The sequence below is a fragment of the Anopheles coustani genome, chromosome 2 (genome assembly GCF_943734705.1).
Source record: "Anopheles coustani chromosome 2, idAnoCousDA_361_x.2, whole genome shotgun sequence".
In the NCBI taxonomy this organism is placed as follows: domain Eukaryota; kingdom Metazoa; phylum Arthropoda; class Insecta; order Diptera; family Culicidae; genus Anopheles; species Anopheles coustani.
Genome location: NC_071289.1, coordinates 65206225 through 65232276, shown reverse-complemented (window position 1 = coordinate 65232276; position 26052 = coordinate 65206225). Strand labels below are relative to the sequence as shown.

Genomic DNA, 26052 nt, shown 5'->3' with positions numbered 1-26052 from the left:
CCGCTAACCTTCAAACACCCCAATCGGGAAGGCGGCGGTCGTGGTTGTCTGGGCGAGATATGTATTTCACGATCACCGGCCGTCAGATGCCATTTATGGAACGGTCAGGGCTTTTCTCCATCTGGCGAAGGCAATAACCGACCCTCGCGGTTTGTTCGAGTCGCGCTGATGTTTGGTTTCATTTTCTTCACTCTCATTATTGCAAACCCCTTCACACAATTCTTACCGAGTGCCTCCGTTCATCGCTTGGGACTAGCTTTCCAGTCAACGTCGATATGCTCAGTGCCACAGCATGCAGCATTAAATGGGGGGGGGGGGGCATCTCTGTTCCTGTTCCGGGTTTCCTTGATGCTTCTCGAGTTCTTTCTGTAAAAGGAGTGCACCGTTAGCGGGGAAGGAAACACTCACACCACCAAGGGGTCAATTTGTGCGGCAACAGGTTTCTTCCAAACGCTGCCTTGTACGAGCGATGAACCGAGGCCACGAGAATGTTGACCGAGTCGGGGCCCACGGTTTCAACTCGCCCGCTCCAGTGTCCCTGTTCGATGCGCTTTTTGGCTCGATGATCTCATTAGCAGATGCTATGCCCGACATTCGGTTCGTGTCTCCGGAGGACCGAGGAATCGCAACGCTGGAACCGAAGTGCGTCATTCTTGATTGCAGTTTTATTGCGATTTATGTGTTTACTAAATTCACTTTGCGATTACGAGCGCCACTGCGCGACGTGATTCGTTTCAGCCAAAAAGTTCACGGAACACTCGCCGTAAATTGATGAAACATTCAGCAACTGACCTTTCCAACTCCCGGGAGTGGATGCATATATTACTCGTGGATAAGCAATCGCCAGGGGAACGCAAAATCGGAGTACGAAAAGCAATTGAGCTGATATAAAAAAGTCAACAATCAAACGGAATAATTAATTGCGTTCAATATAAATGTATAAATTCAATTTAATCAACTTAACATTAATGCTGGATATGAATGTTGTTTTCGACCGCCCGATAATGTGGTTTTCCGTTCTTCCACTTGAAGCGCACCGAATCAGCCATGACGACCAGGGAGCAACGGCGGGAGGAGTATTCATCGTCGAACGTGGTGCGAGTGCTTTCGCCCACCACCCACGGCCATCAGTTCGATCACAATTTGGGTAAGTATCTGGAAAATTGCCATCGATACTGTTGTTGGCGATTGGATTCGTATTGCCACGTGATGATAAAAACAATTTTTTGCAAAGAAGCGGAAACTTGCAGCCTTTTTTATGTAAAGTAGTTGTGTAAAAATTGGTTTTTTAACGAGAAAATAAATGAAATTTTCATTGTTTGTAGAAATGTAATCTAGTTTGGTCAATTCTCAGAAAATATAAATCTGATATAAGTATTAAACTGCCAATAAATTTAAATGAGGATTTGTAAAAACAAACATCGTATCCATTTCCGTTGAACTATAATCAAAATCTGCCAGAGTGCACCACATCCACAGCTTTATAAATGATAGATTACAAAACAAAAAGTAAAATAGAATACCACTGTAATCATCGCATTGAAAACACCATTTCCAAGCGGAATATTTCACATCGTAATTACTCGCAATGGCTGTGGGCAGTGAAGGCATATGAAACGCATGAACGTACAATCTCTGTGTTGTTTTTTCATGAATGAACATCCTCCTGATTCAACAATCCTCGACGAATCGTAAGAGCATCTCCAGCGGAACGTTAACAGCAACGTTTACAAACAAAGATATGCAATGGAATATGGAATGCATCGCAATGCTGTCCATGTACTATTATTTTCCCTGCCACCTGCTACCTCCCACTCTATCACATCTGTGATAGAGTGCTTTTAGTTTGTTTACCACTTTCTAAGTGATTGTTGCTCACGGAACCGTACACATTGCCCCACAGAAATGAGATCCCCATTTTACAATTGCTCTTCTCAGGCGAAGTATTAGAAAATAATTCCTTTCTGTTTTCTGACCGTCCGCTTGAATGATAGTCAGAAAAATGTAATGAGGAAAAGGATTTTAAAGCAAAACAGTAAAACAATGATAAATTTCTTATCATAATAAGAAACAGAACATAATATCTTCGGAATACCTTGGGAAAGGAATGAAAGTAATGACAATTTTAAAATACTTAGTTTCTTTTAACTTAGATTTATGCCAGGTGAAATTGAATTTTGCTAGACTAAATGGCAAGACATTTGCAATCAGCTCTCAACGTTCATTAACACTCTGACGGCCGGGTACATCTATCGATGTAATGGCTCCGTTTCAATTTGCATCCGCTCACATCATTTTGGTGTGCTGTCAACGCTGTCTCCTGACACGCAACACAGTCTACTGGATGTAAACAAATATCAAATTGAAAGTAAACAAATTTTACAGGGCGCGTTGCTGTTCGTACGTAAATTCTAATAAAGATTGAAAAAGAATGATCAAAAAGGGCGGCCAGATACAGAGGAACTAGTGCAAACGCGCCGGTAGTAAAGCGTTGCGACACTGTGAATTGTGCGGCTGTCAAAGTGTTAATAATCGTCATTGCATAAAACTCTTTTTCCTCTACTTAGCACAATTTACCATAATGAATCAGAGCAAGAAGCCAAGAATATGATACAGTTCTGTTCAATTATTAACGACTTAAATGAACTTCCCAAGTTCCCATACTCAAGGACTCTGGCGAGAGACGTAAATTGTCACTGAGCTGTTAATGTTGTGCTTAAATATTTACAATTCTCATCTTCTCAACGCTCATCGTTCGTTTTCACCAGACAACCTCCTGGAGGACCTTCAGGCGAGCGTTTCGCGCCCCGGAAGCTCGCTCGGCCAGCCCATCGCCAACTACTCGACGAGCCGCGAGGTGCAGTATCTACAGCCGGCCAACGTCACAACAGTTGCCCGCGAGCGCTCCCTCAGTCCGTCCGTCGCAACGGTAAGTCACCGCAGTACCGAGCGGGAACAACTGTTCAGAAGACTATTTTCTTAAATTGCTTTCTTTCTCTTGTTGGTTTGGTGCGTCTCGCAACGGACTCGGCTGTGACTCACCGCAGAACGAGCGAAAAGTATACAAGACGGCCAAGTACGAGTACAAATCGAGCGGCGGCGGTGGCAATGTACTCCCGGGGGCCGGCGCTGGACGGGCGGATCAGTCCGTCAGCGAGGTGTACCAGCGCAACATAAATCAGCTCGACACGCTTCTGAATGATCTTGAACGTGAGCGCGACTCATCGCTCGATCGAAGTAAGTATCCGTCCCAAACACGCCAACACCATTTTCTTCGTTGTGGTCCCGAGAAAGCTACAAAAATCGAGCGTCTCAGTCGAATGCGCAGGACGGACCGTGTTTCGAGCACGAATCGAGCCAAGAATCGTGTTGGCTAGGGCTAAGAATAGACCTCTGGGGTTCGGCTTACGGACGAAGCTTGAAGCCGATGATTAATCATAATGACTGTGAAGCGACGGGGGTTTCTCCGAAAACAGGCCACAGTTATGCACTATTCGTTCGAATTCAGTCAACGAGATACCTTCAACACTGTTTCGAATGAAAAGTTTGGAACTGACAACCCGTCTCCGGCGTGGCTGCGAGATGTTACGTCCGCCGAAAGTAGCGCAATGTCAACCTATCGAAAAATCGAAGCTAAAATTAGCTACAAACTAGTCCAACCGAAACTAACTTTACCAAACCGGCGTGCCGGTCCGATTTTCCGCCACCAACTGGGTCAGCACATTAACGACCTAACCCCGGCCTGGTCGGCTCGTCCTCCACACTCCACAGACAGCTGGTTTGCGATACGGTTTGATTTCGTTACCCTGCTGCCCTCCCCACTCACACACATACCGTTGACGAGACACAGCAGTATAAACATTTTGTATTTCTTTCTTGCGTTTCATCAGAATCAGCTGACATCTGTCATTTACTATCAAAACAGTTTGTGTGCGGGATATGGCTAGTGGAGACGCCTGGTAGCGTACGTGTGCTGTACAGGGATGGGCATTTATTTAGAACTCGGGTCTCTTGTGCTGCGATTTTAAAATTCATCCACGAGTCGGTTGAACGAAGATTTAGAAGATTTCAAATAAATTCTAAAATAAGAATTTAAATTCGATTTTTGAAATCTTAAAGACTTCCAAAGACTTACAATACTGAAGAAAAATATAAAAATCCCTGGACATTCGAGTATGATTGACATTCCAAAACAATGGATTATGGCACAAACTATTTTTCGAATTTTTAGATGGGATTTGCTAAATTCAAGCAAAGAGCGAGATATGTTATTTATCCTAGAATCAAAAACTAAAACTATATCCGTTGAAGAACATTTGATTGATTAGTCAGACTCCATATAGGTAATCAGCCATCGTTTGGATGGGAAATTGATACCAGTTGCGCTAATCAAATACTTTTAACGATCAATTCTATTTCGATCGTTTCAGATAACAGGACTCTAAGCCGAGATGGAATCGATTCTGGATTGCTGTAAGTACACGCCCAAGTAGCTACGTGACACGGTGCTCGAAAAGCGGACCGAGCTTAATTGGTGCTTGCCTTTGATTTCGGTTACAGTGAGCCCGGCACTAAGGTTATCAAAACCACGACCACGTACACGACGGCGGGTGGCGGCGGCGGCGGCGGCAAGCCGGTGAACCGTGAGCTCGTATTCGACTCACCGAACAGCTACGAGGTGCGTCAATCACGCTCGCGCCATCGCAGCCCGTCCTACGAGAACCAGTCGACGACGGTGAAGAACGTCTCGTACAGCTCGGACAGTTCGGCCGGCATCTACGGCGGCATCAACCGGTCGGCCACTCCACAGCGCTCCATGACACCGGCCCGCTCGGAGGAGTACTACACGGAGACACGCACCGTGTCCCCGAACTCGGATCTGCTGCCGGCCCGCAACGTACGCTACAACGAGTCCGTGCACGTCGACAGTGCGGCAAACGTGCTGCAAAACATCCCACTGTCCGACGACATCTTGCCGCGGCCGAACACGAAAGTCACCACGACGGTGCGCACGTACACGTACGAGTTGCCCCCGGACGGCACGGGCTCGCTGAACCAGACCATCGCGTACACGAACCAGGCAGTCAATCAGACTACCAGCACGCTTCCAGCTCCGGTCGGCTATCCGGAGCACCCGGCGGCGCACGTCAATCCCGGCACGAAGACGGTGCTGGTGAAGAACGAAACGTTCAACACCTCGAACAACGTGCAGGAGTACCCGGTACCGACGATACTGAACCACCCGTTGCCGCCCAACACGGCCAAAACCATCTACTACAAGAAGGACACGAAGCACTCAACCACCAACTACTATCCGGACCAACCGGCCGAACCGGGCCCGTATCCGAACAACTTCCGCGCCATCGAAGCGCCGCCCCCGACGGTACCAGGCGGTGGAGCTCCGGTCAAATACACGGTCGAGGAACCGGGCTATCCGCCCGGCAACAACACCACCTATATCTACCGCGAGGAGCGCACTAACACCAACACGAACAACCGGTACGGATCGCCAGTTCCGGTTCCGGTTCCCGTTCCGGCCGATCAGCTATATCCGCACCCGCATGGGCCAGGAGGTGTTCCGCCGCCCACCACGGTCACGTATAAGTATAGCTCGACGACGACCAACGCCACCCGGAACCTGTATCCTCCGCCGGCCGAGCGAGAACCGCTGCTGCAGCCGTTCCCAACCGACGGCATCGATCGGACGGACCTCGATGGAAATCCGCCCAAGCGGCTGGATGACCTGATGGCCACATTCGGAGAGGTACGATTCGTTGCTGTACACGCGATGGGGAAGCAACTTTTGGCCAGATTCTACCATACTTTTACTAAACAAATACTTTGACGTTTAAGGTTGTTTACTTTGAATCAATCTTGATTTTGGAAAGTTTTTCTAAAATATTTTGGAGAAAGCTAATTGTCATCCTTTGTTATCCCAACCCTTTGCATGTTCCGAACTATTTCCAAATTGGTTTTATCTTGATTTATTATCTTAAGTGCCCGAGGGATCTTTATTAAATCTAATGCAGACCTTTCCATGTCTGCTGTACCTTTCAAAAAACATTATGTAGCTAGCCCGAATACAGTCTGGCCTTTATTTATTGGTCCATAGCGACGAGTTTGGGCTAGACTACAACTAATCAAGGTTTACCCAAGGGTGAAGTATATTAAACCTTTGAAATTGTGGGTTAATTCTGAACTCGAACGTCTGGGAACTGATTCTCATAGATATTGACACTAACGTTGATGAATAGGCAATGATTGTACAAAACTTTATTGAACGCCGAGAGTCAAGACATTGATTAAATCATGTATTCTAGATTCTCAATGTCTTCCTATTAAAGACAACTGTTAACTGCTTAACTCACTTTTTACAATTCATTCCACTTCCAGGACGGCCAAGTCACCTATCAGTCGCGGGTAGTTAACACATCACAAACCGACAGTGCCGGCCCGAAGCGTGCGGGTCCTCCAGCGAACGGTACCGGACCGAAACCGGTCGACGAGACGATGGACGACAAGTCTGCACCGAACCAGCTGGCCTCGAAAAATATTGCCGGGCCGCCCGTCTACTATCCGCCCGGTCACGAGATGTTCGCCAAGAAGGAAATGGAAGCCAGCGGTTGGAGGGCACAGGTCGGTGTTGGAACACCACGGTTGTACATTCTGGGACCATTTTTCATCGACGCTTCTTGTCTGCTTTTTCCTTCTAGGGCGAATATGCAAAGGCCAGCGGAATGTACAAATACGAGGCGGAAAGCAAATCGAAGAGCTCGAGCAAATCTGGTGCCGCCGTCGTGCCCGTCTGCCTTCCCCTCTGCTGTGCGATGCCCTGTTCGATCATGTAGAGATGCCGCTTGAAGATGCAGCTAATCGGCCAGGTCGTCAGCCCAGCAGGCAGCTATAGGCTAGGATAGGAATAACGCAATACTTTGTCTATGTTTTAACAAGCAATCCGCAATAACAAAACGTGTGTCCAACCGGTATATGGTGGATGATAAGGGTGTGAATGATGCACACACGGACTCGAACAAACATGTGCCAATTAACGATATTATTATATACCTGCTGTTACGTTACTTCACGAATAATGACTCTCACTGTTTACATGCATTATTGGTCTAATTCCCAAGAGCTAATAAATGAACAACAAACAACCGAACAAACAGCCGCACTTTTTTGTTTTAAAAATGCCATAGCGAGTTTAATAATTAATGAGGTTTGACTTTCCGGACTGTCTGGGTCACCGCTCTGTTTGTAAAAGGTTAATATTTGACCGTTTTGCTCAAGCTCGGATACACTGGGACCCATTTTTGTTTGTGATTTTTAATTTGACAATGAAACATGATTCCATAGTATACTTTTTGCCAGAATTTAAATTTCCATGACGCAGGTAAGTATTAATCCACGAAAAGAGCTCCGGCAGTAAAAACTTCATTTCACAGCAACTTTAAGAATCTTGTATGCAACATGCGGTGTGTTGAATGCAAGATTTTCAAAGAACAAGTTAACGATCAGCGCCATATGATCAATTTTAAAACAGAATAGCTACATTAGTGTTACAGAAATCGATGGTGTTATAATAAGAGTTTTTGTTACAAAAAATTCAACATAATTGATTTTTGTAGCTTTGAATATTGCATAGGTGACCCAGTGATATTTAAACGTAGATTTAGTGAAAGGTGTAGCTTTGACTTAGTGAATCTTTTACAAGTGTTTAGTTTGGTGCAGTAATTTTTATTTTAAGTTGCCCTTATGGATAACTTATATTAAATATTTTCCTTTCAATCACACTTCCCTGATGCTTTTATATTGTTTTGCTTGGCCTTCACAACGCTATACTACCATTTCTATGGAATACTCAAATTTCTATCACATTTGCTAACGAATTTTCTATCTGCGTAGCCGAATCCCAACCGGTGCTGTCGAATCGAACTTGACGAATCAAATTAAAAAATACCTCGGCCCGATGAAATGTCGGCAGGCGGGAAAGTCGTACGGAATGTCGAAATCTGTCGGGTGCGCGCGGACGTTCAGCACGACGTCCAGGCCGCGGGACCACTGCGGCGAGCCGATATCCCGCAGCATCCACAATCCAGCACTTTTGGCAACGAATCGCACGACGACGATCGAGTCCCGCCGGACGACGATTGTGTCTCGCTGCGGTGGACGCCGCAGGTTGCGCGCTAGCTTCCCTGGCTCACTCCGGTGCCCCGTGGACACTCCGACGACGAACATCGTGTGCCCGTGCAGGTGATAGACGTAATCGTGCGAAGGATCTGCCACAGTTAGAGCGGAAGGGAATGGGCGAGTGAGCGAACGAGACTGGGAACGTGTGAATGTTGCATTCGGTGAAGCTGGGTCGGAGGCAGACTTACCGGCATTAATTAGGACCATTTCCACCCGGTGACCTGCTTCGAGGTGCTCGACGTGGACACACTCGCACCGTGCCATCATCGGGTGACAGCTTCTTGGCAGGCGCCGATGGCCGCATGTGTGCGCCCGCGGTCCCCCGGCGCTGGCCATCTCGCGCATCAGCATCAGCGCCGACGGAAAGGCGAAGGTGAACCCGTTCACGGAGTGCACCGTCTCATGGTAGGCTTCTGCGGCGAACAAAAAGACGATACTTAATAACCGTTTCGTTCTCGTCCGAGCCGGCTTCAGATAATTATTATTATCTCATCGGTGCCGCAGCTCGCCAGCCTTGTACCTACCTCCGAAGGGTCCATCATCGGCCACGGTTTGCGTGTTGACTGTAAACTCAAGTCTGGTGTCGTACGAGTGGAGCTCCTTTGGAAAGCTATCCCGAGCACCCGGAATGTCCTGTAAGCACACAATACCCGCTTTGGACAGGCAAAGACTACCAACGAGATCTAACAGTCGGGCCGAATTTCGTCCGTCCCAATCTTCAGCCCTAGACGACGCCGGAGAAATAGAATTATATTCAATACCTTCGCTTTCCAACAACTTCGCGGATCCACGGTCCTTGCGAGATTCGTAGTGAAGAGAAAATATGGCTGGTCCGTCACATTGGCCTGCATCGTTCTCAGGCAGCGGCGTTAGGCGAATTTCATAATCTGACACAATGGTTTCGCCGCTCAACAGGGCAAGCGCCAGGTCGACACGGAGACCATCGTGCAGTAGCACCCGATCTACAGCAGGGCCCGGTTCGTGCATGTCGAGCCGGTTCCCATCGAGAGCTAGCAGTCTTAGCTCGTGACCGGGTAGCTCCAGCCAGAGCGGGCAGCTTCCGGCGTACAGCACGCGAACTCGATGCTCCCTAATTGAGTTTCCACTTGAGGGAAGCGTTTGCTGCCAGTCGCCCCGCCCGTTCACCGCCAGCCGGCCGTGAAGCTCCGTGACGAGCCACACATTGTCGGACAAAAAAGGGTCCGGTGTGCTTGAGTTTAGATCTGCGTCGGGAAAAGCCCGGACAACAAGCGCACCGAGGAGGCCCTGGGTCCGCTCCGAACCGGCAAAACCGTGGTACAGCTGAGTGCCAGCCTTGTCCGCCTGGAATTTGTATTGGAACCGGGTGTAGCTGGCAATGGGACATTGAGTTATCCTGAAAAGGAGAGTGATCTATGAATGTTAGGATTCAACAAAGTTTCAGAAATTATTTTAAATGTCCCATTACGGGCCATTTCGTATAAAAGTCAAGATTTGATAAGATTTTAGAAATTCTTATTGAAACTGATACCAAAACTACAGTAGTATTAGTTTTTAGTTGTATAAATTTTATAGAACAATTTTCCTAATTATTCCAGACATAAAAAACTGTATTTAGCTTAATGTTTAACGATGTACAAAAATGTCGCAATAATTGGATATATCCCTTATTCATCTGTTTGTTAAGTGTCATCGATAACTCCGCTACTCACATCGGTACCCCATCCATGAAAGGGGTCTTACGCTGGCTCTGACCGGTCCAGTGGAGCGAAATGCTCTCTCCGGGGATCCGATTTTCTACGTCCACCACGAGGTAATCATTCTCGCACACCTTCAGCGTCGGTCCGACGTAACGCCCATTTACAGTGTAGTAAATGGAGGCCGGGTCCGACTCGAGCTCAAGCACCAGACGATCCTTCCTCTTAGCGGTTAACGTGATGTTGCTCTCCCGAGCGTCTTCCTGGTATCGGGCTCTGTGAAGAGGGACGAACACTTACTTCACTAAATCAACGTGCTTATAAACGATGTTAAACATCTCCTGCGGTTTTGGCCTACATCTGCCAACCACTGCGTGCGTGAATAGGTTTTGACGAATTAAAATGTCTTCTCTAGGGCGTTTCCCTCGCGAAGGCGTTAAAAGGGACATTTCGATGAACACTTTCCCAGGCGTGGACTAAATTATGAGCGACTCTAAAGCCGGGACGATACCTCAAACAATTTATGTTCGTCTCGGATAAAATGATGATGCGAAACAGAAGTCGTTCGTGATGGCAAAAGAATGAGAAATTTGTCAATACATCAAACGTAGGGTGTCGTTAATAAATCAGCGCTGTGACATGTGTTAAAATATTTTAAACCTAATTGCTATATACAATTTGGGCGAAACGATTTATACATCGCTTCAAACATATTGATTGTTCCAAGGATTTGATCTTGGAAACTGAGCGACAGGTTCGCCCAACGTCTTGTTCAACGCAAACTCCTACCAACCAATTATGGAGTAATAAAACGGGAAGAATTGATGCAAAGTTTGACGAAATATCCTCTAGAACATTCAAGGCCGACAAATAGGAACGAACAACACCACTTGTTGCGCTAGTAGCAAAACACGTTCGCCAGTTCCGGGGAAAGCAGTTAAAAGTGGACAGTAAAAGCAAGCACCGCAATAAAACCGGCTACCATGTTATTGATTTTACATTCACTATGGCGGCTCATGGCGAAATTTTTGCGCGAAATGCGGAACAAAAATTTCGAGCCGGCTGATTGATGGTTCCGTTTGATGATCATTTTATTTATGGGACGCTCGAGCATTAGCCTACATGACGCACGAGACATAAACCGGGACCATTCGCGTTGACTAGTGCATAAAAACGTTGGATGGCTTGTTCCGCATGTTGAAACTTGTTTTTCTACACGTTTGGTAAGCTTACGGTTTTGGCTAAATTAAAATTTCAACCCAATTGTGTTAAAAGATTTTGGTTGTGGCATTTTTTGACGATTTTTCCTAGAACCATCAGCTCGTCAACAAAAATGTAAAAACAGCAGCAAGAGAAAAAGGATGATTTATCATCAAAGCTGGTTGACTAATAATCTTTGCCAGCCTTACTTAACCTACCTGTCACGATGAAATGTGCGTTTCTCCACCACAAGCTCGAAGCGACAGATCCGTGGCCATTCCGCCCGGTTGCAGACTCGATCACACGAAATGGGACGTTCTTCTGTGAAGAGGAAAAAAACAAATCACGAAGGAAAAGAATGGAACGGTACATCTTGAAATTAATATTTCCTACAGATCGATGTAACACAATCACAAGAAAGCAACAGGCAAACGAACTGGCCTGCTGAGATCGTCGCACGATCGGTTTATCTTCGCACCCAGAAATCGTGACCGTGTCGCTTTTGACTGCTTTTAAAAACTAGGTATAAAGGCCCGGTTACACGGGCCCATGTTGATGAAGAATTTGCATTAGAATCTAGTAGAATTGTAGAAAATTCAGTAAATCAAAGCCCAGTTAGAAGTGTGAACCTGTATCAAATTGTGAGAGGCTAATCCAAATCCCGGCTCACTGGCTGCCTAATGATATGCTTATGGCTAAATGGTAATCAAGCATTTATCCGGCCAAACAGTTGTTGTTGTTGATCAGTGAAGACTTTATCTGTTTTACATTGCCCGGACACAATAATTTCCTGACTATCATAACGCCAAATTCAGTCTTAGAAAAATAACAGGACCAATACCGGTTATTTGCCAAGCACCATGAAATGACTAATTTGTCGACAAATATTCCCGGTCTTATCTACTTACTAAAAGGGGTACCCGGGAAATACAGGTTAATTGCAAACGAAGAATTTAAATTTCGCATAATTTAGAAGATCTAATATAGTGAACACGGTAGATTCAATAATTCAAACGCTGCATCTACTCAATGCCGTTTGGAAGAGCATTGTCTCAATAGGAAGCTTTGCTCCATGGGCTATGCCATTAGAAGCTTGGCCTATGGCTCGTGTTGTAACCCGGCCAAAAATCAGAAACTATCACTATGCCATACGTAGCAGTCCGATTTAACCTATTTCAATGAAGTATGAGACCCTCTTCTTTCAATGAAGGATATGTTTTCGATTCCTACTGATTTTGGCCATGTTATAAATGCGGTATGAGTAAGTTTTATAATCTGCAGGCCATCGCATATTTTAAATACCGTTTCTAATTTTGTTTGACAAAATGTAGGCATAGCCTTTTCAAGAAAAATGCGGTCAACTTTGAAATCATGCGAGAAATATGATGTTCTCCTGTGATTTTCTGAATCCTGTTGTGATTGTTTCGGTGATAGTGTTTTGTGTAGAAAACCGTGCAATACGTGCTTGTTTTAAAGTGTTTTCTACTTTTTTGAATATGAATCTTTCTTAGAATTGTTCGTGCATTTCCAGTATTAGAAAATACCCAACAAAAGTGAGTGATCGAGCTGAGCCAACTTGCCCGTGCATATCGAACACGGATTTGGTGCACTTTTTTTTTTTGAACCATGTTGAACTATACATTATCAATCTGGTGTTTCCTTGATATGCCTGTTCAACCGAACGCATAATGCCCGGGAACGACATTGTACTTTGTATTCCTTTGGATTTCCCAAAATTTAGAACCATTTTGAAAAACCCGTTTTACTTTTCTTCAATCGTGTTAATTTCCCCAGGTTAACTGTGGTTGCTATAGCGATCCCTCCATTTTCTCCAAGGAAGCTGATTGTTATAGTGATCAATGCAATGCAATCGGATGAGCGTTTCGAAAATGTCCATACAAAAATGAGGTTTTGCATCGATTTTAGTGCGTCACTTTATCCAAGTAGGAGCGTCACCCTTGGAGCGTCACCTTTAGAGCGTGACGTTAAGGATTTTTTATAATAAGATATCACCCCTTTACCGACAACTCTGTTTCATGTTCTCCACACGCGGAAATACGATCCCCGACTCGGAGAGGGGGTGTAATATTTCAAAAAACTCAAGCCGACCCACGTGGATGGCCGTCGTGACGAAAGGTTTTGGGAGATATTAAGCGATAAAAAAAGCCAACCAATTGGACAATATAAAGTATCTTATTGGTTGTTATTAGTACCTTGCGGGTGAACTTTAGCACATTTAATTTCCCTTTCCACACGTCATCTAAGAAGCTGCAGCACAATTTGTTTGGCGCTGACAAACCATTTTTCCAAAGTCGCTGAGGTACATTCCTGTCCGTGCGACATAATTTCAAGCTAATTAGACATCGTTGGCGTCAATCCGATCCCCGTTCGCTCGGGAAGGGCAAAGGGATCTAACCTTTACGAGAGCACGAGACAGTCAACAACAACCGGCCGACGAGAGGCACTTTACACTTTGTACCGTCGCGAGTCCTAATTAATTGTTGCTCAAAAGGATGAATTATTTCCGAAGGACAACGCAGCACAGAATACCTTTAAGACAAGGTATTAAGACACCTGGGCGGTGGTTTTTACAAAAAAAAATTGTTTTATTCCTCGCATGAAACTCTAATTTGACAAAAAAGCTTAGTACTTTTTTAACGTATTGTTAACAAACCATATGAGACGTGTAAGCAATATTGAAAACCAAATATTATTACGTTTACCAAAATGCTACTTCATATTAGTCAGAAAACAAATTGTTTGATCTACTTCATACATTTAAAAGAAATAAAATATTGGATTTAATAATAAGTAAACCATATTTAAAACATTTCTTTTCAAAACAAACAAACAGTTTAGATAAAAAGCAGAGAAAATCAACATTATATTGTAACGATTACCAAAATAGGTATCTCACGTTATGCACATATCTTTTAAAAATATAAAACAAAACTTACATACCTTTTCTGAGATATTCATTGAAATAAATGCTAAAATCATCGATAAATAAACTTCTTCGTATAGAGATTCCTTCTTACAACAACTTTCATAAAAAGATATGACATGTTTTAATCAAAACATTATCAGAATTCGAAATAAAAACATGGAACATTAAATAGCATTTTAAGCGATAATTGTGTATCAAACGAATCCCATATGTCACAATTATAAGACTCTAACAACTATGAATCGTAATTTGCAAAAGAAATGTATTATTCTGTGTCAAATTCCCTTGCTGAAACTTGGTTATTGTGCTTGTTACACCCTTATACATTCTCTCAATTATGTCCACTATTGTTAACACAAAACGACAAAGAAAATTCTTATGCTCTTAGTGTTGAATGTGCCTGGTGCTCCATCCATAGTACTTAGAGTAGACGACTTCTCCTTAGAGGCCCATGGTCTCGCTAAAACCGTGTCATTGTAGCACTAATCCGACGGCTTACCGGTGATCTAAATTATGCAAAGTGCGCCATTTAACACATTTGCGCCATCATACATTATAGTTGTTGCCCTTCGGATGCTGATTGTAACGCGCGGTTACACAATCTTGTGCCGCCAGGAAACGAAACTGCTCTTTTCGATTAGCGGCATAGTTTTCGATTCAAACCATTCCTCCACATGGTGAGGTTCATCCCATTCCCCCTGCGGAGAGGGGGGGGTGAAACACGGGAAAGGATGTCCGTCGGTATAGGTCGCCCTTTGATCGATACCCGTGCTCCGATGGCTCTCGAGATATAGAGCGCGATAAAAATGAAAGTAGAAGATAAGGAAAAAGCATCCCGAAAACTTCACAGCCAGGGACCGAGACTTGGGCCTGGTTCCCGCCCGGGATGTCGGAACGGGAGCGTCATTAGCGTAAAAATCGTAACCGGGCGACCGGACCCGACTCACGCCGAGATCCGTTCGGCGAGATCCGCCTCACCGATGCTAGATAAATTTTCCTGACACTTATTGCCCGTTGGCACGCTGCGGTTTTCCACGGACACACACACACAGAAACACGCACACAGACGTCGCATTTACCACCGCTCTGGTCAGTCTTGTCCTGGTGGGAAGTGGGGCCGCCCAAAAATAGATGTCCTCCTCGGCTTGGACACGTCCCACAGTCGGGTGGACAAGGGCTGCGAATACAAAACGGTGGAAGCCGTGTGGCTTGGAACGGCCATACCTGCGACCTGGTGTGTGTCGGTAATCCCTGGGATGCTGGGTGGGTTGTAAACTCTGCCCCGTATCAGACACCCAAAGACATACACACTCAATTCGGCCCGTTGTATTGTGTTGTCTCGCTTTCGAGTTGATTGTCACACATGCGAAAATAAAAGCAGAAAAAAAACATGGTGAAACGAAAGACGCAACGAAATCAACGGGGACCACCGAGGGACACACACTAGGGAGCAGTGCGACATCCATCCATCGGAAACAGGATTCGCTCGAAGCTGACAAAGCTTAATGACTCCGCCGGTTTGGGCAGGAATACGCGCGGCGCAAAAGGGGTCGGCGAGGGGCCGGACCACCCGTCGAGCGAGGGAATCGAATTTTCACCACATTTAATGATATTTTTAAGCATTCGAAGAAAACATAATTCGAGCCGCTCCGAACTCTCCGCTCGTTCTGGTGGAGGGCATTGAAAAGATGAATAAATCGTGACGAAACCAGATTTTCGCCGCTGGGGTTTTGGGTCGACGGTGAAACATGGGGGATTTTTCCTGTTTTTTTCCTCCACTTCTTGCGATCATTTTTCATCGTAGTTTTGTGCATCAAACCCCCCCGCCGGGTACGGTTTCGGGTTTCGCCCCTCCCGGGCCCACTCATTAGCTCACTCCGAAAAGGAAAACAGCTATCCGATTTATATTTGCACGCCATAAAATAATTCATTTGCAAAAATAAAAGTATTTTCCTGTTTCACTTTCTAGTGTTGCCCAGCCGTATTAGAATAAATGGATTTCTCTTGGACACTCTAAGCGGAAGGGATGTTTTCTCTTATGTTTTATTGTTGTCTTTTCCTGAAGAGAAATGAATGCTCTGTTGATCCACCCCGAACAACATTCGTTTTTATTATCCCCTCACGGGGGAGCAACAAGCAAGTGCTCTCAAAGGATACTGTCATAATCTGTGCCGGTTCTTGGGTGGTTTTATTATTCCCCCTTTTTTTCGCCCGGGGTTCCGTTCTTTATCCACTCCCCAAACGGCTTCATACCGTTTCCATTTTTGTTTTATTAAACCGCCAAAAGCTGCACTAGCCACGGTCGGCCACGGTGAAGGTGTCAAATCTGGTTGAATTATAATATTTACGGCCACCGGGGAGGTCGTCTTCCACCGGGAAATCGTTTGCAATCGACGACGGCAAGGACGACGACGAGCTCTTGGGGAAGCACAAAATGCGTTGCAATTAAATTTTTATGGGAAATTATTTTTAAGTCGAGCAAAGGACGGATGCAACCTCAGGAATGGTTTGGATTCCGTTCCGTTTTGTTAAGACCCAACGTGAAATCTTTCAGTACAACGCGTGGGACAGCTGTTGAGTTTATTGAGAGTTGTAATGTTTTCTTATAAACTATTATAAGATGCCCTCCAACGAACAACACAATGTTTAATCACATTTATCGCCAACGACTGAAAGGTTGAGAGGTCTCAACAGTTAACTTCCGTAAATAGATCGACCAAAAATATGCGAAACTAGATCAAGACACCATATTTGGCCTTGGCTGACCTGCATTAATTTGAAGCTCCCTTTTCGACGGTTGGTCGAACAACAAACACACAAATCAATCATGTATGCAAATACAAACCAAAACCATTTCCTCACACGCCAATTCCGACCCACTCGAAGGGAAAGGTTGCTTGTCAGCTGCAACAATACCCCCACGGAGCGGGAAAAAAGAACTCGCTGCCGGTTTCACCGCTTCATTCGTACTCACTCGGGTCGATGCCGGTAAAGTGGATCAGCACGACGGCCGCGAAGAAAACCGCCGCCGTAATCAAAACCCGCTGCACAATCAAAACAATCAGCCGCAGTGTTTTCATCGTTGCCAATGCTGTGAAGAAAATGTGCCAGTGGTCGTCCGGCTCGCGCGCCCACCCAGCGGCGCTTCCGTCGTGTACTCCGGAACACCCAACTTTACGCCAACACAGGAACACTCACATGGCCAATTTCCACCCGGGGCCAAGGGAGCAAGAAAAACGTATCCACTAACGCTTCCAAAATCACTGCCTCCACTTCCCTCGCCTGTTGATCTAAACAACGACCCGCGAAACAAACACGCCCGAGTAAACCGTGTCGAGCTCAGGGCAGTCTATCCATTTCGGTGCGAGTCCAGTGGAGCTTTTTCGTGGCCACGTTTTCCCGATGCGACACGATGCAATCGATGTTCGACCAAACGCGACACGCGGCTCGATCGCGACTAAAACCAAGCGCGCCGAAACGCCACCAAGGAAGCCGAAGCGTGGCGCTGGAGCAAGATGGAGATGGCAATGGAACATGTGCAATAACCGGCTCCCGCTGGCCGGCATCGTCGCGATCGTTCGGTTGTTGAAGCGGCACAACCCTTAAGGGAGACACCGAAAGGTCGTGGAAATGGAAGGGTCGGCGCGAGTGCAAAGAAAACAATCGTAATATGACACCACAAACACTTCGATACGATGCATCAAGCGGGGTGTTAAAGTTAAAAAGATAAACCGATTTATCCATTTGAATTTTGATAACACGCTTTAGAGTAAGGAAATCTCTGCACTTACTATAAATCCTAAAGCATGTTCAAAGAACTGATTCCTACCGTTTATCACGCATCCATCGGTCAATGCAGGGTATGGCGATGCTCAATTTCTCTCTGTATAGGTACGTAACGCTTTGCACGACACCATCATCTCGCCCCAACCTTCACTCAGCTCCCGTCTCTTCAGGTTGCCGGTCACTTTTTGCATTGTCTCGCTCGACCCGCGAATGATGATGCCGATTATGGCCGCGTGCATTGCAGTGCAAGTGCATTGCGTAATGCATCAATCCACACATTAGGCCACTGGGACGTTTCCGTCTTTCGCCGGTTGCATTTGTTTGCTGACCGGCTCCGTCCGGAGTCTTGTTTCGTTGGGTTTTTTTTTATCAGGTGTCAATTTAGTTTCTTCTGGTTTCCTCTTTCGATCCATTCATTGGTAGTGATTTTTTAGTTTAGATAGTTTGGCTTTATTTTTAAATGGTTTTTTTAAATATTGTTTTAATGCTACAATCAATCCATCTCTTTTTTCAGATTGGTAAATTACTTTCGTTGCGCACAAACATTTTGTATTCACGCAAAGGGAAAGCAAAACCCAATGCAATCGAGTGATTGTGTTGGCCACTTGCATATTCAACACTTAGTAAATATTTCCCCAGCCAACAGAGAAATGAATGGTTGTGGTTTCAATCTCCAACAAAACCACAACTGTCGATTTTCACAACAGCTTCTGTTTCTTGCGTTTACGTCCCATGTTTGTCGTGTAAATATTTTCCGGTGATGAACATAAGGCGCTTGTAATTTTTCTTGCGAAAAAAAGTGAAAACTGCTTTTAACAGTTTAAAAGGGCGTAAAGCAATGCAAAGGAGCAGCATTGCTACATCAAAACCCCCTTTTAAATACTTCTTAGCAATGCGACAGTTTTGAACTATGTCTTTGTGTTGTTTTTATTTTTTGCGCGATATTTGTGACGAACCAAACAGGTTTCTGCGAATGCCCTTTGCATCACGGTTCGATGAAGGGAAAAAAAGGAATGCATCGAAACCTTGCAGCCCTCCACTTCGCCGTGCGGACAATGCAGAGAAAGCGAAGGACAACGGCCGAGCATCGCCGCGGCGTGATGACGGCGTTACATAAGGCGGGCACAAAGTTGCCAAAACGGTCCGTGCACTTCCTGCTAGAGCCGACTGCGATGGTCTATAATTAATAAGATGATTTTTGTCGCAGTTGGTAGTTTGTTAATTTGTTGTTACAAAAGCTATGATGTTGAGACATTTTTTTTATAAATAAAATATGATGAAATTCTTACATTATTGTTATCATTTACATTGTATGTTTTTTATGCACCGAAATTAAATTTATGCAGAAATTAAAAGTGTCTAACGTGTATGCAAAGACTACTCACTAGTTATAAATAAACAGGATGCATTCTCAATTAAAAACGTTTAATAAAAATACTTTTAAGCTTTATTTCCCTTGATGAAATGTAATCAAACATAATAACATGTTTGTTTTAAATCACAAAAAAAAACATGTGTTTAGAATGCAAGTGCATGTTTACTCCGGGTCATTTAATGTTTCTGGCTCAACCAGTTTGACCTGCCTGGTATGCAAAAGCTACCCGATAAACCGACCGATAAACTTTCTGGCTCGCGAAGCCGGTAGCTTTCGGTGATTATATAATCGTAACGCTTCAGCTACTTCTCAGACGCCACACAGCAAAGCGTGCATAGGGTTCTACCATTTCCCAGCGAGCACGTTTTTGCACAAACTTTCTTCGCTCAGGTTAGGCAGATTCCTTCTTTTCTTCTTCGTTCTATAACTCTGACGGTGCGCTATTATTAAAGCGACATTTTACATTGTTCTCGTTAGCAAGAAGGACGTTCGTCCTAAAAATATGGTGGTTCGAAACCTTTGGCTGTGCCGCCGGTGACGAACAAACACCGTGGTTCACCGTGGTCGTGATCGCGCCCTGTTCACCTTATGGCCTCCCGAGGATACCTTCGCGCGCATCATGCGGCTCGGTTTCATATTAATATTTTTTTATTAATAGCACACATCATGCACACTTTCCATTTATTTTAAATTAGATATTTTTTTTTCTCACAACATAAGCTCGCACATTTTTTGCTGACCACCGACCAACTTAGCTTTAGCTCACTTTTACCCCCGTCCCTCGTCCCACATGGCGGTCGCAGTAAGCGATGCCTAGTTATGCTTGTTTCTCGGCAAGTCCTCTTCGAACAGAAAATTCTTGAACCTCGCCACGATCGGTCAGTTCGAAAGTTACTTCGAAGCAATCGAATCGAAAAGTCTCTATTTTGACAAGTCAAAAAATACAGCTGATGGTTTAGAAATGGACGTTTTTTTTATCACGCCCGAACATGAATCGTCCATTCGAGGGTGTCAGCTGTGCATAGGACACAAGAAGATGAGGAAACATAACCGTTCTGGTAAATGCGTGAATTAAAAATAGCCCCACAATGAACGGTACGTTCGGTACGTTCTATCGAAATTAAAGACACTTGCACCCTGGTATCACCACTAGACAAGACTTGTTTTTTATGCCTAACCAATTCTCACCGGTATTGGATCTGTTATATTTTATCGATGAAACCAACGGGTTAGCAACGGTCCGCGGTTCCAATGGATTAAGCCGAGCGGAACGTCACTTTTGACGACATCTGGGATGAAAAGATGTTTCGGTTGTTCTCGAACGGACCGGGGATCAAAGGAGTTCGTTGGGGCTATTATTTGTTGACTGTGTTTGATAATTAATTCTGGCAGCTCGAGGTTGTTAACAAGTTGATCAACCGTTAGTTGTCGGGTTTCGAGTGCGATGTGGTTATTTATGCTGAAGAAAAAGAAACTTAAATCATAATTCGTTCAATGTTATCATGGGGGTCTAAGAAATATTATTTTATAATCTTGCGAAACTCAACATGAGTCTAGTTGAAGTGTATTTTTTTTTTTTTCGAGCTAACCATTGAATTACATTTTATTTTAGTTCCTCTGCGTTTCGCATCTGCCTAATGGGTTTATCGCCACAAACACTCGTCTCTAGCTTCTGATGTGTTCCTAAATTAAATGACCATCTCGGCGTCCAAACATCCAAACGCGTTCCGACTTCCGTTGCGTTTGCTCGTGTAATTCAAACCAGAATGAGCTCAATTTCTTTTTTTTCCGCACGAAATACCCACACACCGCGTCACGGTAAGAGAAGGTTCATCATCACCATCATCCGCGTATCCTTTCCTGTTGCGCCTTTTCTCCGACGCACACGATCGCATTCGGTGCCTTTGACACCTCCTTCGAGTCGGCTCAAGTTCATTGTCAAAGGGGAAATCAACCTCTCGCACTCTTGACGAGATGGCGTTTGGCGAAAATTTCACGCAAAAAGGAAAAGGTACAAACAAAAACCGGGAAAGCTTACCCACATGCACACATACCCTCTTACCGTTCGGAAGCCGATCAACGGTTACGTTAGGCGCAGGAAGCGACAGAAAAGAAAACGATGCCTATTTTTATGGCTTTGCTTATCCCGCCTTGGAGATGCTCGTTTCGCGCATTTCGTTGCAAAACAACAATCTTAAATTTTAAATTGTTTTTTTAAATTTTCAGATATTTATTTTATAAGTCTGTTTTTGATGAGTTCTCAAGACCGCAATGAAGTAGAACCCTATGTAGATCACTAACTCCCCATCGTGTTTTTAGTTTACGTTGGATTATTTATTGTTCCACTATTCGGCTTCATGTTGTGGAAGCTTCAACAAACATTCGTAATGCACGTGCACACGGGCCGGGAAACTAATGCTGACGGAAGCAAACTAATGATTTCGCGCCATCGCCCTGTGCCGTGCACAAGTGACAGACAATTACCGTGGTCTAAAATTAGTCCCTTGCTGTCCTTGCATGGAGCTGATGTATCAATCATCACTTTTCGCGAACCACATTTGGTAAAAGCCTCTTACAAGAAAAAAAAAAGGTGTGATGGGAGAAATAAATATGAAAAAGGAAGGAAAATTGAGTTGAAAATCCAAAAGCAAACAAGGGCACGGAAAACATCACCAAGCGACACCGGAACGTTTGTCTCTAAAGGGGAAAAGCGAAGCGCGGAAAGCACAACACAATGAAGCATTCTCCGACGCAAATCGAAGGCGGGAAGCCACGTAGCTGCGGCCGCGTTCCGATGGCGCAAAAGCGGGAAAATTGCTATGAAGTCACCGTGAAAATACGCCTCCGCCCATTCGCGCCAAGGAGTCATTGGACGCAAGCGAAAGCAGCGTCATGGCACGCGTGCGAAAGACTACTTCCAAGTGATCTTGAACTCCGGCGAACCGGCCAACCAACGCAAGACACACGCATACGCCAACGCCCGCGCATTCGGCAACTGTCAGCCAGGAGCCGCTGGGAAAATGGTGTGTTGCTAGCGCTTCTTAGCGCGCGCGATGGAAATCACGGTGAGGCCGGTTCGGTGAGGAGTTTACGGGGACGGGGGACAGGTCACTTTACATAATTCCAAGAATGCTTTGCAAACACGGTCCCGCGGACGACAAGAGACGCTCCGTCGAGGTGATCGCACCGAAACGAGTCCAATGTCGAGGAGAAGTCCCGAAACCATGGCAGGGATGACACCGTTCCAGCCACTCTTCCGGGTTGGAGCGGTTCTTTAAATAAAAGCGTGCATGCGCGTCTTCCTCAATAAAACGAAACCCACGAACGCATTCACGGATTCGCGAACCTCTGTAGCGACCATTACCAATTTATGATCAGCTCGCGTAACAATAAGCAACGATGCCGGCAAACGTAATCGGCTTTTCCACTGTGTGAGGGTTATTTCCCGATGTATCCCATGTACGCAAACGCACGAGTGTGTGTGTGTGTGTGTGTCACAGCCAGGGAAGTCAGCCGAAGCGACGGCTAGCAGTGGGTTTTTATTTTTATGTCAAGCTATTAAGCGAAATTAACGAACCTAGACAGCGGGACCAAGCAGGCCGATCTCTTTGCCTATTTTTTGTCCACAGAAGCAACCGACGCCAAACGCGATCACCACTCAATCCTCCCCACCCATTCGCCCACCAGCCTTCTATCGCTATTAGGAAGCCGGCGAGAGCCGTTGCTTTTGCCGATGTTTGTTGAATTTTCTCACTTTTACTCTTGTTTTATTTCGGAAAATTAATTAACAAAGATGGCACCAGGGAACGCTTCGAATTCGTCGTCTTCCCCGCGGGTGCAAGGCCAATTGTTTCGGCTCTCTCCTCCCACCGTCCTACTCTCGGAACGTACAAAGGCAGAGGGATGTTTCCTAACTCAGCGTATGGATGTGATTGTCCTGGTTGTCGTTTGTAGCCCCTCAAACCCATTCGCCAGAGTTTTCCTGCCTACCGGAGGGATGCGCGCTTGATCGCTGCTTCCGATGAACGCAGTTGGCAGCCGCGGTCCCGGATTCGGAACTGCCCTGCCTGCCTACCTGCCTGCCCACTGTGCGATGTACGGTACTTTGGGGAGCAATGATGGGGAAAACTCGTAAGCAGGTTGCGACACGAATCGAATAAAATTTTGCGAAAATTTGTCTGACGAGATGCAAAACAAAAAAAAGTCTCTCCCTCTCTCACATACACACACACAGCATTAGAGGTAAGACTTCAAGTGTGAAAAAAGACCTAACTAAGAACACATTTTTCTGGCAGGATTTTATTATTATCTATTTTCGGAAAACGCTACGGCATTGCTCGGTGGCATCGTCTCTTCACGTGGTTCCTTTTGTGAAAAAGGGAACCGAACGCGCCGCTAGTTTTGAGCATTTCGACTACGGCTTGGCTCATGTTGTTTTTTTTATTTTAGTTTTGCCGTCTCTTCAACCGCATAATTCCTTTTCCGTTGTTTTTCATCAACACTGTCGGTGCAGGGGCACTCTCCTGGCGAAAGAAATCATTTATCTTGGCCGAAATATGGTGACTGCTAACCTTTGACAGAAACCGCCCTGAACTGCCAGGTGATCACAATTTAATATACGCGTTGGATTTATTTTGGGTGCCGCTCGTTGGCAGGATGTTTCTACATCGTTCCGCGAGCGGGACTTCAATTTGAAAGGATTTTAAAAAGAACCATTTTAAACAAAGATGTTTGAAAGTTTTTGATGCAATTAAATATTAAAGTAATGTATAAACTATCTCGAACTTTACGAGCGCTATAAATAATTCATCCTTCCCTCTTCCGACTTCAAGCAAGCAAAACACGCATCAAACATTGTTTTGCTCCGCTTCACTTTTCTCGTAAATTAAATTCTCGCTCCTTTAGCAACCAGTTCATAAATCTTCCCACCAACCATTAACAAGCCACTGGACCGACTTGTTCCGGCTTCGGCCAGCAAATGGCCCGCTCTTGAAGGGAAGGCCACCGACTCGCCCACCCAAACCCGGGCGGACGGCTCGCATAATCCATAAATTAAACAATCGAGCACTAATCAGCGACCCAATCGGCACGGGAATGGGAGCGCGTGTTTGCGTCTTTGCGCGCCACGCTAAGTACCTTTTAATAACAACAATCGCCACCCCCTCCCTACCGGAGGCCCTTTCCGGAATGCCGGAGTATCGGTGCTTTTTGCCGCTCTTGACGTAGTTTGACACCTCTGGTCTGTCCATCAGTTCGCACGGGCGTACAATTAACGTGCCAGGGACCCGGATCCGGACGACTTTCCGATGGGGGAGTGGAAAGACACGCCGCCGAAAGACGAGTCGATTTTTGAGCGGGCTGTGTTCTATTTATTTTTTTTCTCACCGTCCGCACTACGTTTTGTCCATCGGCGTGACGGATTTTTCCGCGACGGCTCGGTTCAAACTCGCACGGTTTTTGTGCTTGCGTTCCAAAAAGGCAAACCGAAATCCTTACGTCAATCGAACCGGACAGCTCGGAACGGACCGGCTACCGGAAGGCAAACAAACTCCGCCACCGTGGGAGATGCCGGCGAGCGGCCGGTGTGATGAAGTTTTCATTTAAAAGCCACCGTTGCGGTTATTCTTTCTTGCTTGCGTCGAGTTGCCCAGGTTTTGTGTGCGCGCGTAGGGGGCTGGGGAGGAACGGGAGCGGTGTCGGCTCTATCAACCGTCCGGTCCATTATGGTTACTCAATGCGCACAGATGTGTCATATGATATGAAACATTTTGAATGATTGCATACGACAAGCCGGGGAACGGTGGAAAAGCGTGGAAGACGAGTTGTTTGGCCGTGAAACACCAGGCGCCTCCATGGAGAGTAGGAAAATATTTACGACAAATTTGAAATGAGTTCTACTGAATAACAATGACATATCGATAAAAAAAACATTCTCTCGATTATTTCAACAACTTTGTTCAACTCATGCCAAACATAATAACAACTCCGACGCTATACATCTGCGATGCCGATTTGCGAAGGACACCATAATGTTAAAAATAATTGGTACATTCCGGGAACATGCGGATCGAATCAAATTGTAGCAATCGAAAATTTTACGGTCTTTTTTCACCCCTCCGAAAGTAAACGGAGCAAAGTTTGATCAATGCTATTTTCAACACGCACATGAAACCATCATCGTTCCGCCTGCTCAATGCGCTCGTTGCACAACTGCGCTGCAATTATGACATCGACCTACCCGAAAACAGGGAGGAAACTCATTTTTCACACCCGTTTCTCACGTTACTGGTTCGGGGGGACACGATGCAAAAATAACTGCCCTCGGGCACTCGGGCGAGATTGTCTGGTCGAATGCAATCCAATGTCACCGAAACCGATCGGCAACGGGACGCTGCAGCACCGAACCCCGAGCCTCCAAAAAACCCAAGCGAACGATCAGCAGACCTTACCTTCGTGTCGTGTTTTTGCAATTGTGGACGCTTCGTGTTGTTCGCATGGAAAATTTACATGACCACGCTTTTGTTCGGTATCTTTTTTAAAAGCACGATCCGATGGAAACAATTTTCCACCGTGGATGCAAGCAATTCCGTTCCCATCCGGCGGTGCCCATTGTCGCGACGTAGCGGCTTTCAACAGCTCCGGCGGAGACAGTTGTACTCCCGGCCGGATCGAGGCCCATGTTTGTGCCGTTTGGATTGGCGCCAAAAGCCGCCGTGTGTGGAAAATGAGTGCTTCACGCTCACCACCACCACCATCACCGGGGGAAGCCGGATTGGTTCGGTTCGGACAGGACCCGGGGTCCCTGGGTTTTACTGGTGGTGGTACGGAGGTGGGGTTAGGTTTTTGGGGGATTATTACAGCCGCTTTCAGGGATGGAT

The 26052-nt window shown here is 45.7% G+C and overlaps 2 protein-coding genes across 2 annotated transcripts; one reads left to right on the top strand and one right to left on the bottom strand.

The window, feature by feature from the left end:
• Positions 1 to 1047: 1047 nt before the first annotated feature.
• Positions 1048 to 7155, top strand: LOC131263853 (uncharacterized). Its single transcript, XM_058266128.1, has 7 exons — positions 1048 to 1147; positions 2769 to 2929; positions 3048 to 3237; positions 4431 to 4473; positions 4561 to 5764; positions 6394 to 6636; positions 6714 to 7155. Exons 1-7 carry the CDS (start codon positions 1048 to 1050, stop codon positions 6846 to 6848), a joined length of 2076 nt encoding a protein of 691 aa, XP_058122111.1. The 3' UTR covers positions 6849 to 7155.
• Positions 7156 to 7745: 590 nt separating this feature from the next.
• Positions 7746 to 17093, bottom strand: LOC131263855 (uncharacterized). The gene is made up of 6 exons (XM_058266131.1): positions 16988 to 17093; positions 11285 to 11387; positions 9882 to 10112; positions 8715 to 9565; positions 8379 to 8603; positions 7746 to 8279 (listed from the first exon to the last, which is right to left on the bottom strand). The coding sequence occupies exons 1-6, from the start codon at positions 17091 to 17093 to the stop codon at positions 7945 to 7947; spliced, it is 1851 nt and encodes a 616-aa protein (XP_058122114.1). The 3' UTR covers positions 7746 to 7944.
• Between the last annotated feature and the right edge of the window lie 8959 nt (positions 17094 to 26052).

Excerpts from the sequence above, each read along its gene's own strand:
- LOC131263853 (XM_058266128.1), top strand. The coding sequence starts at position 1,048 with ATGACGACCAGGGAGCAACGGCGGGAGGAGTATTCATCGTCGAACGTG. Across the intron at positions 2,930-3,047 it reads TCAGTCCGTCCGTCGCAACG|AACGAGCGAAAAGTATACAA; the intron begins GTAAGTCACCGC and ends GACTCACCGCAG. Across the intron at positions 3,238-4,430 it reads CGACTCATCGCTCGATCGAA|ATAACAGGACTCTAAGCCGA; the intron begins GTAAGTATCCGT and ends CGATCGTTTCAG.
- LOC131263855 (XM_058266131.1), bottom strand. The coding sequence starts at position 17,093 with ATGAAAACACTGCGGCTGATTGTTTTGATTGTGCAGCGGGTTTTGATT. Across the intron at positions 9,566-9,881 it reads TTCATGGATGGGGTACCGAT|GATAACTCAATGTCCCATTG; the intron begins GTGAGTAGCGGA and ends TCTCCTTTTCAG. Across the intron at positions 8,280-8,378 it reads AATGGTCCTAATTAATGCCG|ATCCTTCGCACGATTACGTC; the intron begins GTAAGTCTGCCT and ends TAACTGTGGCAG.